The sequence below is a fragment of the Lottia gigantea genome (assembly GCF_000327385.1).
Source record: "Lottia gigantea unplaced genomic scaffold LOTGIsca_193, whole genome shotgun sequence".
NCBI lineage: Eukaryota > Metazoa > Mollusca > Gastropoda > Lottiidae > Lottia > Lottia gigantea.
This window is the reverse complement of record NW_008708372.1, coordinates 270,023-287,985: the sequence shown is the minus strand read 5'-3', so window position 1 is coordinate 287,985 and position 17,963 is coordinate 270,023. Positions and strand designations below refer to the sequence as shown.

Sequence of the window (17,963 nt, the reverse complement as noted above, 5' to 3'; positions counted from 1 at the left end):
GGGCACCATTTTATTCTTAGGACAAAAGGACATATGAATGGTATATTATTAATCGATTCGGATGATACTGCTCAGTTTATCTGTAACCAGTTGAACTACACATATGGTAAAAACTATCAAATTTCTTTACCATCGAAACGGATACCACAAAGTTTTGAAACTAACTACTGGAAGGCCACATACAACAGTCAGAGTTTGTTATGTAAGGACAAAAATAAAAAGAAAACTCTTGTTGATGATTGTTATGAAGATGATTGGGAATTGGTATCAGATTCTGGAAAAATGCCATTGGTAGACTACTTGACTGTCTGTCACAATATAGGTGAGAGAAAAGTTATTTTGTAGCTTTTGTATGTGTATCAGACCAAACTCCCGCTCCGATTTTTTTTATTATATTTTATTCTTAATATAGCCACTTCAGTTAGGGTTTAACGACAGACCTTTTGAACGTTCGTCAAATTAACCTTTTGACCTAAACTGATAAACGCCGCGTCACAAAATGCCAGAGCTGGAGAGGCTAGAAATTTGATCGGCTTAAGCAGACGTCGTCGAGTTTTAGCTCACACCCCAATTCGTCATACTTCCTCGAGGATAATGGTAATACATTTGGTTCGTTGGTAGGTAGATGACAAGTTAACGCCCGCTTCCAGCGGATGCTGATAACGCAAACTAGGTAGTTCTTGGTGAGGTAATACATGTTAGGAAAATTGCGTATTCTTAGATAAATATTGTCCAATCAAAATTGGAAGACTATCGTTAGACGTAACTGAAGTGGCAATTATAAAACTAAAAGCTAATAAAAAAAAACGGGACGAAAGTTTGGCCTAATTTCAATTGGCTATATTAAAATGAAGCTAATAAAAAAAAATAGAAAGAAAGTTTGGTCTAAGTTTAATTAGAATGGTGTTAGGGTGTATTGAGACGAATCTCAATGAAAGCACTGGCCTAGGTCACAGAGCAATAGATAAGTCTATTGATTATATAATATACTGTATATAGCCATGGCACCAGTCCTGAAATAAGTATTCCCTGAAATCTAACTTAGAAATCGATTAATTTATTGATAGAACATGATACATATATATTAAGAAATCTATGCTCCTAGGATGAATGGACATTGTTCAATGGTTCAAGTCTACCGTGAAAGAGGAAATTGCTAAGATTTTGATTTCTTTTGTAAGCTACAACCAAACGTTTTGCGTATACATGGGGAAATTTGTTCTGAAGTTCCGAGTAATGGCGTTTGACTATTATGGAGGCTTTGGTAGCTGTAGAATCAAATGTCGTTATAAAGGGTATTATCTGGTTATCATGTTGAATGTTGAGTCCATTTGGCCTTACAGTCTGCAGTTGATCAATCCAATAACTTTCGCGTTGTAGACGTCTAAGCTTAGGTTTCATGCTAGGTGATGTAGAAACTGTTTCTATAGGCATGATGAGAAGGTCATCAATGGAATGATCGGGAAGGTTGAAGTGATTCGCAATTGGTTTATCCTTGCCATGCACTATATCATAGCGATGGCCATTGAATCGCGTTCGAAGCGCATTTTGAGTTTCGCCAACATATTGTACACCGCATTTTTTACAAGAAATTAGGTATATGATATTTTGATCTCCGCAAGAAATTAGGTTATTCATCGCAAACAATTTTCCTTTCTTGTTGTTTTTGAAAAAATGGGTAACATGTACGTGTTCGCATGTGCGACAAGTAGGACCTCCACAGGGAAATGAACCGAATCCAATAAAAGGTGGAGGGGGGTCTTCTTTTCTCAAAATGTCTGAAAGCGTGTCATTCTTAATTTTTCGAAGAAACCTTTTGGAATAACCCCTCTCCCTTAATTTGTCAAAAACTAGTTTACAGGCGGATTCAAAATCAGCCTGTTGGGTGCAAATTCTATGAAATCTTAGAATTTGAGATTTAATTATTCCAGAAAATGTGTGCTTCGGGTAGAACGAGCTTTTGTATAAAAGTTGGTGGGTATCAGTTTCCTTAAAAAATACTTTAATGTCTAATTTTTTAGAAGAAAGAAAGTTGTTGCCTTTGAACACCGTGGTGTCCAAAAAATCCATGCTGTTGTATTAGACAGTAAAACTGTTCAGATATCATGTTCATGTAACATGATTGTCAAAATTCAACTTGGGGCAAAGATTCGTCGTAAATGTAGATGAGCGGGGTTATTTGAAATTAAAACTGAGTATTAAAAGTAGTTTTCCTGTGTATATTTGTAGTGTTTTTAGAAGGTAATGGTTATTATGGACTGGTATCATACATGTATAACTCACCCAAATTAGATGTAGCTTATATCAACAAGGATAGCCTTAATCAGCCTGAAATAAATCTTATATGTGAGCATATTGGATTCCGTAATGGTGGCAGAATATACAATGGATACATTAATAAACAACATGAATTTGATCATTACGACATTGTTTGCCCAGATGGTAGTCGGAGGCTAGAAGATTGTACCTTCACCAAAAACCCCACCGGTCTCTCTGCAGTCGCCGTTGAATGTTATTTAGTTGGTAAAAAGTTGCCGAGTGAGTGTTATTTGTCAATTAGCATTTTGTTGTTCTCTGATTTTTACAAATTACATCCTACCCATTATTGGTTGAAGGGTAGGCCTAGTGTATTGCTTTGAATTTTTTAGGTATGGTATTTTTCGTGTATGGACTGCCAAAGAAAGTTACGAAATGTTTAAAAACCAATACGGGTTTAAGTAGTCCTCAGCCCTTACCTTGCCTCAGATAAGGCAATGGCCTCAGATAGGTCATATCTGTTAAGTGTAGCACTATTCATAATAAAACACACTACAGAAAATTTTTTACGCATTTTAACCAATTTCCATTAAATTTAACTTTATTTTCAGAATATTTTCTAGATAAAGATGGCATTGTTCACATCGACTCGGATATTCCTAAAAGAGTATGTTTCAATAGTCTATGGGATTTCAATACAACACAAATATTTTGTAAAAGCCAAGGATTTGAATTTGGAAGTTCCTTCAGTAGACACCAAGACCAGTTTACCAATCCAGTTGGTTATGCCAGCGTACACTGTGATGGTACTGAAGATGATTTTAATGATTGCGAGAGGACAACAATTATTTATGGATCTTCACCTTGTGAAAATGTCGTGGCTGTTACCTGCTATGATTTTGGTAAGATTGGTTGCTTTTGAGCGAGAGTATTCGCCACCTTAAAAAAAAACAAAAAAAAACTCATTTGCGTTATAACCTCCACCCCCAACCCCAATCACCCATCCCCTCACCTTTGATTAGATGTATCAATTTCGGATAATAGAACTGATTTATTTCTTAGATTTTTCGACAAATCAAATCTGTGCCATAGCTTCGCCTAAATTTTCAATTTCAGAAAATGCTATAGATGGCATCAGACTAGTTGATGGTGGAAATCGGTTTGGTAATGTAAAGATTAATAAAGATGGTTCTGATCTATATTATTGCCCTGATACATTTACTAAAGACCATGCCTCTACTATCTGCAAACATCTTGGCTTTACCAATGGTGACAACATAAAAATGGATCCTATAACAGAAGAAAAAACCAAGTGGTGGAAAGTAACAAATAGTAGATGTACTGAAACAACCAATCGTCTTGAAGCTTGTTATGGACAGAACTGGCCTATTAATGCTTTAAGTTATGATAATGATTGTCGGACGAAAACGGCTGCAGTCTATTGTTATTCTAAAGGTATTTCCATTTTAACACAGTGAACACTGCTTTAACATTATGCCAGTTACCTTCTGTTGAATACTTCTGAAGTAACTTGTTACCTTTCAACCAGCCAAATCTCCAAAAGTACTTATGAGCCATTTTTGCCATCTTAACATATGACATATAAATTGATTGAAGGTTGTGCAAAGATCGTCCGTTTAATGTCGTTGTCTGGCGATATGACCTTCATTGCTCACTTCATGGCTTTACACCCCTAATTCGTTAAATTAGGACCGGAAAAGGAGTCTTAACTGGCACTCTTTATATAATTTTAATTTTGCGCTTGCACTTAAACGGTGATGGATTCCCATTTGAGATTAAAATTGGGGTTCCTGTCTATTTTGAAATGAAATGTATACGTTCGTAACAGATCTAAGCACTACTTCGTGTATGTGTTTACTATTCCAAATCGTTGAAGCATTAATTCGACGATTTCTCTTTTCGAAACATGACAATGCCTCTTTGCAAACGCGAGACCTGCCAGCACTAAGCTACGAACATTTCAAAGAACGAAAGAAACTGTTCCCTTTTGGAACACCCGATGACACTCTACGAATGGGTCTGTCAATTAATAATATGCTGATTGTGTAATTGTTTTCTCATATTACAGTTAAATTTGAAAATGGACCCTATCTTAATTACGGAGTTATTCAAGAAACATATTCTCAACGAAGGTATAGTAACAAAACCTTTAGAGATACTGAGGCCACTATAGCTTGTAGAGAAATGGGGTTTCCCCTTGGTGGACGTATATTCCCAGTAACAGATAGTGTCTATAAGCCTGATGGAACTCCAATATCGGTGAAATGTAAGGGAGATGAAAGGTCTCTTCTGGACTGTGCTCAAACCTCTGATAACGTGGACAAGAGATTCTGGGCGGCTGTAGTATGTGAAACGGGTGATATATTACCAAGTATGTTGCTATTTATTTCTTAATAGTGATAGTTATGTTAATATACTGGATTGATTTCACATGAAGATGGTTATTCATACATTTTAGTACAGAACATCTTTTGTAACAATGTTAAAACTAGTTAACGCACCAGAACGGCTTTCTTTGAAAAGTGACTTAGTTTCTCAAATTAGGGTGTAAATCTTGCAAATCCGCCCAAACCTATTGGGAATAACTTGAGCATGTTGAATATTACTCTCATCCCATCGTTCCTATAGTGAACATTTCTAGAATTTTTACTAATTGTATTTGAGGTGATGGTACTTTGAAAATTAATTACGATTCAAGAATATTAGTGGTTAAAAATGGAATATGGTATGCGCTCTGCCCAGATCAATGGATGACTACAGGTAAAACTGCAGCCAATAGAATCTGTCAACAACAGTCTGCAAGTGGAAGCGGAAAACCAAACCAAAGACACAAGTCGTCATTATTTACTTATGCGACTTGCTACACTTATGACTATGTTGTTGGTGAGAGATTAGGGTGTTACAAGACATACCTAGATATTGATAATCATGATTATTGTACGAGCAATGCTGCTGTGTTCTGTGAAGATGATACATTAGCAGGTACTTTCTTCAGATTATTATTATAGTTATTTGTTTTTTTCTCTATCTACCTATAATTAGAAATGACAGCTAAAGTTGCTCAGCTAGTTGGACATTTGATCGATAACGTGAAGGTTCCCTGTTCTATCCAAGCACAGGCAGAGATGTACTCACTGAGTACACACTATATGTCGTTGTTCGTCTTCATTAGCTCAATTAGGACGTAACACACCACTTCATTTTGATTGTTGCTAAAGATATTCTTGCACATTTTCATCTTTTGTCATTTCATTATTCAATTGACTTGTAGTTTCATCTTTAAACTACCCCCGACCTGTGGAAGGGAAAAGGACCAGATCAACTGCAGTAAACAGTATAGCTTCTCCAGGTAATCATTAGTTAATAATCACTTAAAGGGCCAGTTTCACCACTCGACAAATCGTACCTTAGTCTCAGAAATTGATTTTTTTTAGAGCTAATCTAACCAGTAATGGCGTTCACAGCACACCTCAATCCACGTTCACCCGTCTTTTTTGAGACTCCGTCATATGTAAAAAAGAATGATATTTTACAATTTTCTGAAATTACAGACGAACCACACTCGGTTTTCATTTTTAGAAAGTGATACATACAACTGGAATTGCTGAAAACTCAGGAACAAAGATAATTATAACCCTTTAAAATATAAATAAGTTTGACCTAGTTTTCGGTCATAATTTCAGTGAGATGAAATATCTTACAGTGGTAAAAATAAGTTGATAATAGAATTACTCTTCCTTGACTTCAATGATTATAATAAATATAGATATTTACTTTTGATATTAGTGCTAAAGAAATATTATATAAGGTTTTGGTAAGTCAAGTGTAAGTAATTTGACACGAGAATTCCATTTTAAGGAGATTGTAAAGAGTTTTTCTAAAAAATATTGTGTATCCAATTTTTAATCAAACGTCTGTGGTTCCTGCTATTCCACTAAAACTAAGTGTTTGATGACGTCACTAATCACAAAATATACTTTATATATCACATAAGGCCTTCGCAAATGGATGCTATCAATGTCCCCGATACACATAACATTTTTAGAAAACCTCACAATCCCTTTCACGTGAATTATAAGTACACAGTGTACCCGTTAGATAATATTAAATATACAAAAACCGATTTTAGTTACAAGTACTGTATGATGGGGATGTCGAGTTGGCAAACCTCGTCGTAAGTTGATATCAAACGTTCCAACAAAGTCCGACAAATAGGTTAGGATAATCTGGGAGGTTTGGCCCAGAACCAGCTGGTAAAACCCAGGTTGTTATCCATGCTAATACTGTCTGTTTCTTCCTTATTTTTTCTTCTTTTCATTGGAGGCAATCACAATGTGCAAATTGTCACGAATGATAAACGGAGAGAAAAAAAATACAAGAACAAAAAAAAAAAAAAAAAAAAAAACAGCAATTACTGTCAACCATGGAAAGAACTCAACCAGGCATCGGTTGAATTTGTTAGATAGTTTGTTATCAATACAATAGGAATAGACAAATGAAAAACAGGAACTTGGACCCTGTCTATTCTTGTTTAACACCCATTCTAAGAACAAAACAAATTTAACGTATCATGTAATCGTGATATTATCTTAAATTTCTGTCTTATATTTCAGTTCTCCTGTTAACTGCTGTGATATATTTGATGTTTATGAGTTGATATAATATCGTTATGAGTTAATAAACTACTTTATTCGGGGTCAATACTTCTTTCATTTCCAGTGGCGTTGGTGGAGTAAGCGATTATTCGTCAGGGGTGGTCACACATTCGTACGTTTCCATAGGTACATTAAGTACGTCAGTCCGTGTTATTGCTTTGTTTTAGATAACTAGGTGCATAACAAATATTGATTTCATATTCTTCACACAAACACCTTTCAGTAGATACCAAACACAACTAGTCAGTGACATGGACTCCTTTTCCAGGTCTCCACTGAAAGAAGATATATGATGCAAGGTCATTCTGGTAAGGGGAGGAGGGAGGGGGCGGGGTGTGTGTTTTGCATGCCCTTTATCTCTGAAAAATCTATCTTGAATTTTTTTATTTCACTTTAGCTGCCTGGGTAGCCATCTTTAAGTCATGGTTTAAAGTACGAAGCACTTAAGTACCCTATAAATTTTCTTCAAAGTGTTTTTTCAATGTAGCTGTACACTTGACGTACGTATGTGTGACCACGGAATTACTGAAGTCTCGGACGATTTTCGTAATTTAGAGAGTTTCACTGCCATTGTTCACTGATTTTGAGAAGAATCGTCCTCAAAGAAGCTCATCGCGTATTCGCTGGCATATAATCCAAACAAATCGCTGCATTTACAAATTTCTGAAACACGAGAAAGGTGGCTATTGCAGTCAAGGTGTAAGACGAGTTTGTAATAGCTTGACAGTGTGAGAGACAAGTTGAAAGAGTCTCTGAAGGTCGACTTGTCAAATCTTGTGTATTTTAAGGAATTATGAAATGTTTTAACAAAGTAAAACATGTTTTGTTATGAAAACTTAACAAAATCAAAAATATTTCCGGGAATAATCCTTCTTGATGTAATCATAAACCATAATAGAACAATACTTCGAAAACCTGTAAAAACGCATCGCAAAGCATTCGGAATTTACATGAAACGTGATACTTTTTAATTGTGTTTATTATATTATTACAAGTCTTAATTTATCTTCATACAGATATGCTTATTGGGGCAGAACTTCATATTTATCAGATTCCTTCGTTTTTGTGTTCAAAATATTACATTTTCATCCGCAAATTATTCCTTGCTAGATGCCCCCATTCAGGCATATCAAAACATCTTTTGACTCAAACTACCGATTATTGTCACGTCCACCAGAAAATAAATAAAGAGTACTAAATTGTTGTCTGTCTTTCTGAAAAGTTCAACATTTCTTCCGAAAAAAATAAATTACATAATAAATAAGCAAATATATATATCTTAGTTATTAATGAAAATTATGATAATTTTGTTTTTGGAATAAAACTAAACATATTTGCAGAAAGGTGTCTACAAGTCAGTGCTGGTGATATTGGTGGAAAACCAGGCTGAAAATCTAAAAAAATTAATGAAATTATGCACTTGCTCGAAAATAATGATCGATAATTTTTGACATGGTGTTCCAAATAAAAGAGCATTAACTGATAGATCAATAAGTTGTAAAAGGTAGAGAATAATTTTTCGTACATCTGATTGTATCGGACAGTGGAGTAGATAATGTCTTCGAATTGGTGACTACAAAGGCAAGCAGAGTTGCCCAAAATGTGACGCAGAAATTTGTGTCTATTTAGAGAGAAAATAAGGCGGCAATGTTGAATTTGATGTTTGCGAGAGCCAAAGAAATAAGAAGTGAGTACCAGAATGTCGTTTGATTTACGAGCTGCTTGAAAAGTCGACCCTTCTATTTAGTTTTATTCGATTGGTTATGTTGTTATGGTTTGAGTATTGATTTTCGATGTATTCGATGTCCTTTAAAAAGAAACCACGTGATAAATACATATAAATCCTCTCAACATATCATTATTAGACACACCCTTCAAATTCCTTGGCTTTTATATGAATGCATGAAATAAATAGTCTTTCAAGTTCACCGATTTTCATTTCATTAATCTCCGGCTTAGATTTATTATTTGTGGTTACGGTGATAGTGTTACACACTGTCTATATGCCCAGTGATCCATGTCACTTGAAGATAAGTTAATATCAAAATAATAACTTTGTCTTAAATATAAGTGTATAGAGGGCGTGTCGAGAGACATTGAAAACGTTATTTCCATACTTCACTTTTCTGGTACTGACAATGATAAATATCCTAATTTTCTGTGTCAATTTGGGATAGAGCATAATAATTACCAAAGACAGCACTATGTTTCAATCTCCAACGAGCACAGCCAGTAGCTTACGAGACTCGGTATATTATTGTCTCTAAACTGAATCGAGAAAGAGAAAATTGACACATGGATAACCTGATCAGGATCGACTGAAAACACATGTTGAAAGATGGCATTTTAAGTCAAAAGACCTTTGCTCACCTGCAGCGATTTGAACTTGCCAACATCTACAGCAATTCTTTTGACATAATCAGGCCAGTATAATGACCAGGAAAAGGTCGTGAAACACTGGCTCAAAAGAATCTCGATAAATACCAAGATGGGTATATGAGAATCATCAAAGAATACTTTGAAAAAAAAAGTGCTTCATATTTTTTTCAATCGCTTATTGTGGACGGGCTTGGAGAAGGAGAAGGCGAAGTTGCCAGGGTTTTCGCGACTTTTTAAGCGACGTGAAATCGAATGAAGATAAACCAAATCTCTAATGAATGTAATATGTCGTCTTGGCCTCTTGAGTATCTCTTGATGCAACACGTCAAATGCCCGTTTGTCGTTCGCCCTTTCGTGAATTGAATTTTCTATATTGTATATCATTATAACACTGTCGTTACTAGTATTGCATGTATAATGGACTAGTGATTTTAAAAGATTGTTCAAGCGAAAAGTGTTTTCACGAGACTAATTCTCTATTATTAATGGTTTTATTATTAAAGAGAAAGGCTGGTCGTGAAATATTTATTTGCTAACTATTGGCGACGCCAATCTTATTTATATATAATATACACGTACAAATACTACTGGATCCTTAGTTGTTTCTGCAGAATAGTTGTGATTCTGGATCATATGTGATGTGGTGAAGATACGACAACTTTCATCTTTTTCGGTTGAGTACATGGTAGGTGCGGCGAATTATATTCAGTCGTGGTTGTGGAGCTAGGATCGCGTGTTTATGTAAGGATTTGCTCGTAAAATTACTCTTTCCAACAATTTATTCATAAGATGTGTCGTGATTTCAGAGTGTCTGTTATGATAAAGGATTTAAGAGTAAATTAAAAAATTTCTGAAATGTACATAAAATTAAAATGAATTTGAAAATGTTTATCAATATGTGTTTAAAAACTAGAAATTTACTTCAAAGAAAGATTAAAACACTGTTCCTTCTTTTGCTTTGTTTTTATACGGGATTTTACACGACTACTTACTTCAGATTTGTACGATTTGAGGAGGAATGCAACATCAGGAATCTATTCGCACAAGGTGGTAAATTCCACAAATCATCCGATCCTCTGTTGCTAGTATCTGTTATGACGACAAGAAAAAACTTGGATAAACATGCCGCGGCTATCTATAGTACGTGGGGCAAGCGATTTCCGGGCAATATTATATTTTTTGTTGGTGGTTCTGAACCTCCCAATAGTGACCTTCCGGTTATAAATCTGCGATCTGTGAACGACAATGTTTTCCCGCCACAAGTTAAAGTGTTTGCTATGATCAAGTACGTCGCTAAACATTTTCTAAACGATTTTGAATGGTTTATGAGAGCCGATGACGACTTGTTCTTGAAGCCTGAAAAAATTGAACATTTCCTCAGAACAATCAATAGTTCTAAAACACTGTATATGGGAAGCCCTGGTTTTGGAAAGAGCTCTGAACTGGGTCATCTTGGATTGTTTGAAAACAGTGCTTTCTGTATGGGCGGACCTGGAGTTATATTCAGCAGAAGTGCTCTAGAAAAATTGAAAGATAAAATAACAACATGTATCAGTAATACCAAAACCTTACATGAAGATACAGAACTTGGTAGATGTGTTCAGTATTATGTTGGAATAGGCTGTTCGTCGTCCTATGAAGTAAGTTTTTATTATAATAATTATGCTGATAATAATTATAAAAGTTATATATCACGATTCCTCAAGAGCACCATAACATGTAGTTCCTACAGCGTCTTCTGTGAATTAAACAGAATATATTCTGAACTTCAAAAGTTATGTGCAGCGAAGTAATGTTTATTCTACATAGCTATAGTGCTGCACACATACAAACGCACTGTGTCAGACATCACGTTATAAAGCAGTTTTGGCACATAAAGTTCTACAGGAAGTAATGCCAGAGACAACTTAACAACCGTTCATAAAATACAACCCATGCCCCGTGTGGTGTGGTGATTACTATTTCTGAAAAAATCCTGTTGGGACGGAAAGATACAGACCTCATAAATCTTTTAACTCAGTTATTGACTAATTGAGGACAAATTTGCAAACTTAATCGGGAGGAAGCCTGGGGTGGGGGTCACATATTATGCATATGTTTAGATATCTTATCTTAACTAATTGCTGTATATTATATTATAGTTTTATATTGTCAATGAATGTTTACATATTTTCATTTCAGATGGTGAAACTATTTCTTCACAATTATGATGACTCTAAAGGATCATTTACTAAAAAACTGGGTAGTTTAGAAGACAGGGCAATAACTCTTCACCCCGTAAAACAAAGTCCTCATCAATACAGAATTACTATACATTATGACTCCCTGAAAATCACAGAACTTAGAAATAAATTGGCAAGATTACGACTGGAAATTACAGACATGTCGGGTGTTTTAAACGGTAGGGCTACTGGAATAAAGCACGAAGGAAGGGACATTACTCTTGAAAAGTTTAGCGAAATAAATAGTTTGATTAAGTCTGACGAAGATATTGCTAGTTATGATTCTTCTTCTAAAGAAAATTGGGACACCTTTATCAATGATGTTGGATATAGCTCTTTTAGATATCAGAATCCAGTGGGAGAAATACTACCATATCAAAACCATTCAAAAAGCAGTGCTCGTTCGCTTATTAAAAACTTGCAAGAATCTACGAGTGCATTTGTTGACATATTTTACCGGCGATTAATTTATGGAGAATATTTGGAACATGTATTTTTAGAAAGACTCCAGCACAAAAGTTACAGAGCGTATAGAACTCTGCAGACTTTTCATGACATCGAATTCAGAGAAGTTGCAAATGAGTTGTTGCCCTCGCGAGAAGTCTGGATTGTGTTACCAGTATTTAAACAATCGGAAGTCTTTAATAGTTTTTTATCCACAGTGTCTGAAGTTGTAGAACAATTACAATGGAAAGTTCATCTAGAAATTATACTCTATCATGACGATGATAATGAATATAAAAAATCTAAAGAATATCTCTACGCTAGGAACGAATTTCATTTCCATTTCCGGATAATTTTTGTTTACGACTCCAGCACAAGAAATAGTGCCTTATCGTCCGCGTTAGATGGTGCGTCAGGAACATCTCTTCTGATATTTTTAACTATTCATTCTCACTTTGACGAGAATTTCCTTCTCAGTGTCTCTAAAAATACAAAATTAAAACAGCAAGTGTATTTTCCTATACGATTTAGTAGGTTTCATTCGGATACAGCCTGCTTTGGGAAGACAATTTGTGATATAGAAGCGGATCAGTTCGGAGCTGAAATCGGATTCTGGCGTGAATTTGGTGTCGGTATATTTTCCATCTATAAAAGTGATCTGGAATATTTGCAATCTTTGAAAAGAGATAAATTAGATTTATACGATCTGTGTGTTCAGAGCAATTTAACAGTGTTCAGATCTGTAGACCCTTCCCTGATAGAAAGTCATCATCACCAGTTGTGTGATTTAAATACCGGTCAAGAGCAGTACCAGTCATGTATGACAGTCAAACACGAACTGTTCGGCCACGAATTGTCCTTGATTAAATTAATTCATAAACTAAAAATAAAGTATTAACAATAAAATTGTTGAATTTATTATATATATACATGTTTACCTTTCCAATTCTCTCAGTTTTTCCATGTCTGTAATTCAGAGAGAACCTGAACTGAAAATGCCTCTGTTTCATGACTGACACGGGGAATATGTCCAACCTGTACCAATTAACACTCAGGGGGTACGAGGGTTTTCTGAAAAGTTCATAGGCTGACTCGGAAGGAATTCTGCCACAGCAATGAAACTCGAATCAACACTTCGGATACTAACGACATTGCTGGTGGACGAGACAAGACAGTCCTCCACTATTATAGGTTTTACTCAACGTTCCAAATTGCTGTTCAGGCAGCATAATAAAATGAAATGAATGGAGTTTTACGTCCTATACAGGCGAATAAAACATTTAAGTGGTATACGAATATCATGTACATGTACCTCTTTATTAGAAGTTTTTTTTAAGTAAATTTAAAAGATGTTCAAGACCCCCTCAATAAAAAGCCTTATCCTATAATATCACAAATATTTATCTGTTGTATTCAAAACCTATTTCTTTGGGTAACTTTGAAGCTGTATGATTGCATTTTATTGTCAATGTCTCTCTACAGTCTTCCTTATGTCAACTTAATATAATGAACACATGAATAAGCTGATTGATGTCTTCCCATTTCGCCCTTTCCCCATTCGCCTCTAAATGCTTCCCATTTCACCCTTTCTCTGTTTTGCCCCTTTCCCGTTTCGCACCTTTCCAATTCGCCCCTAAATCTACCTATTTCACTCTTTCTGTTTTGCACCTTGCCCATATCGCCCTTTCCCATTTTTACCCTAAATCAATCCCGCTGATTGTAAACATTCCCACGAAACAACACAAAAAAGGTCAAAGTGGTGCTCGAATTCTTGATTAATAAACAGCTGACAGAAAAAGTCTGGGGATAATGGCTGAACATATTGAGATGGGATAAATATGTAAATGAAAATTAGTTTAAATGCAATGGTCTTCCTTTTATTGTTTATCATTCAGATTCACTGTCTACTTAAACAATAAATCTAAAAAAAACATAATGGCCTAAATGATACCCCCGCTCCATTTACAGACAAAAGCCAAAGCAAGAAATTTTCTTAAAACCCATTAGAATTAAGCAAGACTCTGCAAATTTACATTATATAATACTTGTCGTATGTTATTGCATTAAGAAAAGAGAAAGAGAACCTTACTACAGTCAGATTGGCTGTAAACACTGTAAAATCCCGTGGCGTACCCTAATGCAGAAGACATTATCTTATAAACATCAATAAATTCAGTTGTATGTTGAAGCAATGTTTAAGTAAGTGCATACGGCTCTGGTATGGTTGATTTGCAAACTTCAAGGGACGTAACTGATAACTTATTATCATTCAGCAATTATCAGATAAACATTGTCATATGGCACCTAAAAATCATTTGAAATATATATACAATAAAGCTCTGCATGTAATCTAGTAGGCCCAGTTTTAGAAACAGGCATTCTCTGGCGAAATGACTTTGAAAATCCGACAACGTAGGAATTTTCACCGACTGTCAGTATTAAATATTGACACCATAAAACATATTTCGGGTGATCAATTACATAATAACAATTTTAGTGCTCCCTGAAACCTATTCGGTATAAATTCTGTATATATCACACAATTTATACTTTAATTGATCAACCCATCAATTTCAAATCAATTATTTTATCGTTTTTCTCTCTGACAATAACTTTATATTTCAATGTTAACCCGTCGAGTTAAAATTATGGAAAAACTCAACCAAAGACCGACCAACAATGCAATTATCCCTAGCCGCAATTGCCATGCCATATTTGTAAACTGTCAAAAACTTTGTAATGACCTTTGTTCTCCGACACGTTGAAGGCTAATTTTCATCATTTCTTAATTGTGCTTAGCATATTCTGAACTGGATTTTCAACGACAGGAGGTATCTGAAAAGTTGTCGGATTCAGTCGACCAGAGCGGATCGGCGACTGGAAAAGCTTCTCGTTTTGTACTTTTTGTTCAAAACTCGATCTGAGGGGCCGGAATACGCGACCATTCAGATGATTTTAGTTGCTAGTACTTGGTCAATTTTTCGATTCAATGAATCCCACGGTCAGTATATGGATCTATCTATCACCCACTAGACCAACAACATGTATACTGTATATCATTTGTTCTGACTGAGAGTAGAATATTTCAAATTACCTGTATTTCTCTTATAATCTGCTGTATTTTCTCACCTTTAGTTATTACGTATATAAATTCCAGTCAGTAAGTAACGTCTTAAAGCAGATTAATCACACCTTGTCTGCCCCATACTGAAGTGATCAGCAGGCCGTATAGAATTATTCATCCAATAATGTGTGTTCACTCTGATAGACATGTATTATAACAGTGGTCTAAATTAGCCAGGTATAACTGGGTGAAAGGATTAACACCGAATTTTATTTTAATCTGCCTAATTCTATAATTAAAGATCGAGACCCAATCAAAGTCGTCGCTTAAGATCATTCACTAATCAGTGTCGACTTCACATAAAAACATGCCAAAAGTGTCACTCTCCAATCAAAATACAGCACTAACCTACTCTATAGAAAATACAGTACATCAAGATTTGACAGAAAATTAACGACACTTAAATATGAAAACGTCTTTAAGTAGTCGTAATAATCCGTAGAGGATATATAAAGAGAATGCGGAGTTGGTGTAGTTATCAGTAACTTTTTACTTGTCCTTGTGAGCATACAGAAGGTAAAGTCTTGAGATTTTATGACATCTTCCTTGAGTTATGAATAGATGTATAACCATTAACATTCAAGAAAAATTAAATTCTGGCTTTGTCATTCTGTTTCATATTGAATGATCCAACGTTTCCTCGATGTCAGCCTTCGGACCCTGTTCTGTGGTGCGCAGTTTGAATACCTTGCATGATTTTATGCTTAGAATATCAAACTAGATCAGAAAGATATGTTATCAGGATTCCTCTTCAAAGCGAAAGTTGGACAACAAGTCTCTTATAACAGTACTGTCAAATTATAGATGCAGCTTAACTGTAACCCTTTTTTTTTATGAAATTCAGTAACACCACAAATGCATAGATTTAATTTCATTAACGTGCAACCTGGGAATTAATACTTACTAAAAGTACTAACAGTAGAATTTAGGCCTATTCCCACCGATTGCTTTATGTTGGCTTAACATATATCATTTGTATTTTAGAAAGCAAAATGATTCGTTGGTTGAAGAAAAAGTGCAAAGGAAAAGAAAGGTCCCATGAGGCCAGACTTCCAACGGCGACACAGACCGAAAAGCAATCGGTGTCAAACAAGAGTCGCTCCAATTTAGTTTACAAGACAGTGAATCCATCCTGCAATGTTAGTTCTCCAATTGTTAAAGATTGTGAATTCAGCGAGTACCATATCGGTGGAGTGTATATTTGTAATTCAGTTATACAGTGTGTCTCTACAGATAGTGGTTTGGATTGTGATAGATATTTCAATGATGATACTGAATCGAATGCTTCTTCAACTCGCCGCCTTGTGGGAGATAACAAAGCTAGTCAGAACAATCTAAACTACACATCATATGTTCAGAGGAGATCGCGTACGCTGCACAAATCAGGAAAACCGGCACAACGCGCACATTCAGTTGTAATTAAGTCCAGGAGCAGCACAGAAAAATGTCGTAAGTGGCTTTCCACAAACTTTCTGAATAAGAAAACCAAGAATCATTTCACTAATGCGAATACCGGCGATTCTCCCCTCGGAAATAACACAAGATCTGAATCGTCTCAAAACGTTCAGCGACAGGAAACTTTAAAACAAATAGAAGACAATTGGTTAGAATCTGATAATGAATCAAGTGATGAGGATGACCTCTATCCAACAATGAAGATTTTAGACTATTCCCGGGAGCCAGGGTGGTTTTTACATATTGATTCATCTGATTCTGGACATTCTAGTGAAAGTAAATCATGTGCTTCATCTATCGATTCGTTGTCACTTTCTGAGGAGATCGCCTTTAACTTTAATCCAGGTACTGGGTTTGGAATAAATAAATGGTATCGTTCTTAGTACAGAGAAAATAATCTTTAACTATCAGTGAAGTGCTAAATTTGAAAGACTACTAATTCTACAGTGATTCCTTGCAGTAAAAGCAATGAAAAAATATCATACACATCTAAAAAGTTAATCAAAAATTTTGCATGATCTCTTAATAAATAGCATTAAGAGAATTCTTTTTAAGCCAATCCGTAATAGTGTTCACAGCTCGCCGTCGAAATGTGAGCCATCAAAGTCGTCTTTTTTTGAGACTCTGTCATAAATAGAAAAGACATATTATATAGAAGTAGAAGTGAAATTCCTAGTTTGAGCTATTTTTGAAGGAAATATGCGATTTGTTTTAATTTATAGTACTTCTGAAGACTATTTACGTAAATTCAATTCAAGACTCAAATCAACTCCCGAAAATGGCGCATTTGTCCCTGTAATCAAGTATTCAGTTTATGTTTCTTTTTGAAACTTAAGCTTGAATAACATTTGCGAAACATGAGGCTTCCAAACATAGTGGCCCAGATATAGATAGACACGAAAACATATTTTGAATCCATCTGATTAGTTTCTCTGACTGTGATCTTAATGAACATAATATATAAATGCATGTTTTATCAGTTACTTTGGGTGTTTTATGCAATTACAATAAATTGTTTCGTTATCACATGGCTTTGATATATTATTGGAATATGTAAACGTTCACAAAAGCTTTTTAAACAAAGCTGACATTCTACTAAAGAGAGTTTGGAAAGTACACAAACACAGTTGTATGTTTTGAGCGTTCTGCAAAAGAACAAAATATAAAGATATGATGTTGTCACGACATACTAAAATTATATATTTTGAAGAAGGTCATCAGAACCTCAGAACTGTTGATTATATTACCATGTTGAGAAAATCTGAAATGATGTAATATACCGATTGAGATTTTAAATTGCATGAGCATTGGTTTAGAAGTTAACATATACTGGAAAAATCCACATCTTGAAAACACGCTCTCGCATATCAAATTCATTGAGACGTGTACACGTCATTGTCTGGCAAT

The 17,963-nt window shown here is 35.1% G+C and overlaps 2 protein-coding genes across 2 annotated transcripts; both read left to right on the top strand.

Annotated features, from left to right (window-relative positions):
- Positions 1-10,207: 10,207 nt before the first annotated feature.
- Positions 10,208-12,875, top strand: LOTGIDRAFT_174390 (hypothetical protein; the record flags this gene model as incomplete). Its single annotated transcript, XM_009052970.1, has 2 exons — positions 10,208-10,951; positions 11,493-12,875. The coding sequence occupies 2 exons, from the start codon at positions 10,208-10,210 to the stop codon at positions 12,873-12,875; spliced, it is 2,127 nt and encodes a 708-aa protein (XP_009051218.1).
- Positions 12,876-16,093: 3,218 nt separating this feature from the next.
- LOTGIDRAFT_174389 (hypothetical protein) lies at positions 16,094-16,939 on the top strand (the record flags this gene model as incomplete). The annotated part of the gene is made up of 1 exon (XM_009052969.1): positions 16,094-16,939. One exon carries the CDS (start codon positions 16,094-16,096, stop codon positions 16,937-16,939), a length of 846 nt encoding a protein of 281 aa, XP_009051217.1.
- Between the last annotated feature and the right edge of the window lie 1,024 nt (positions 16,940-17,963).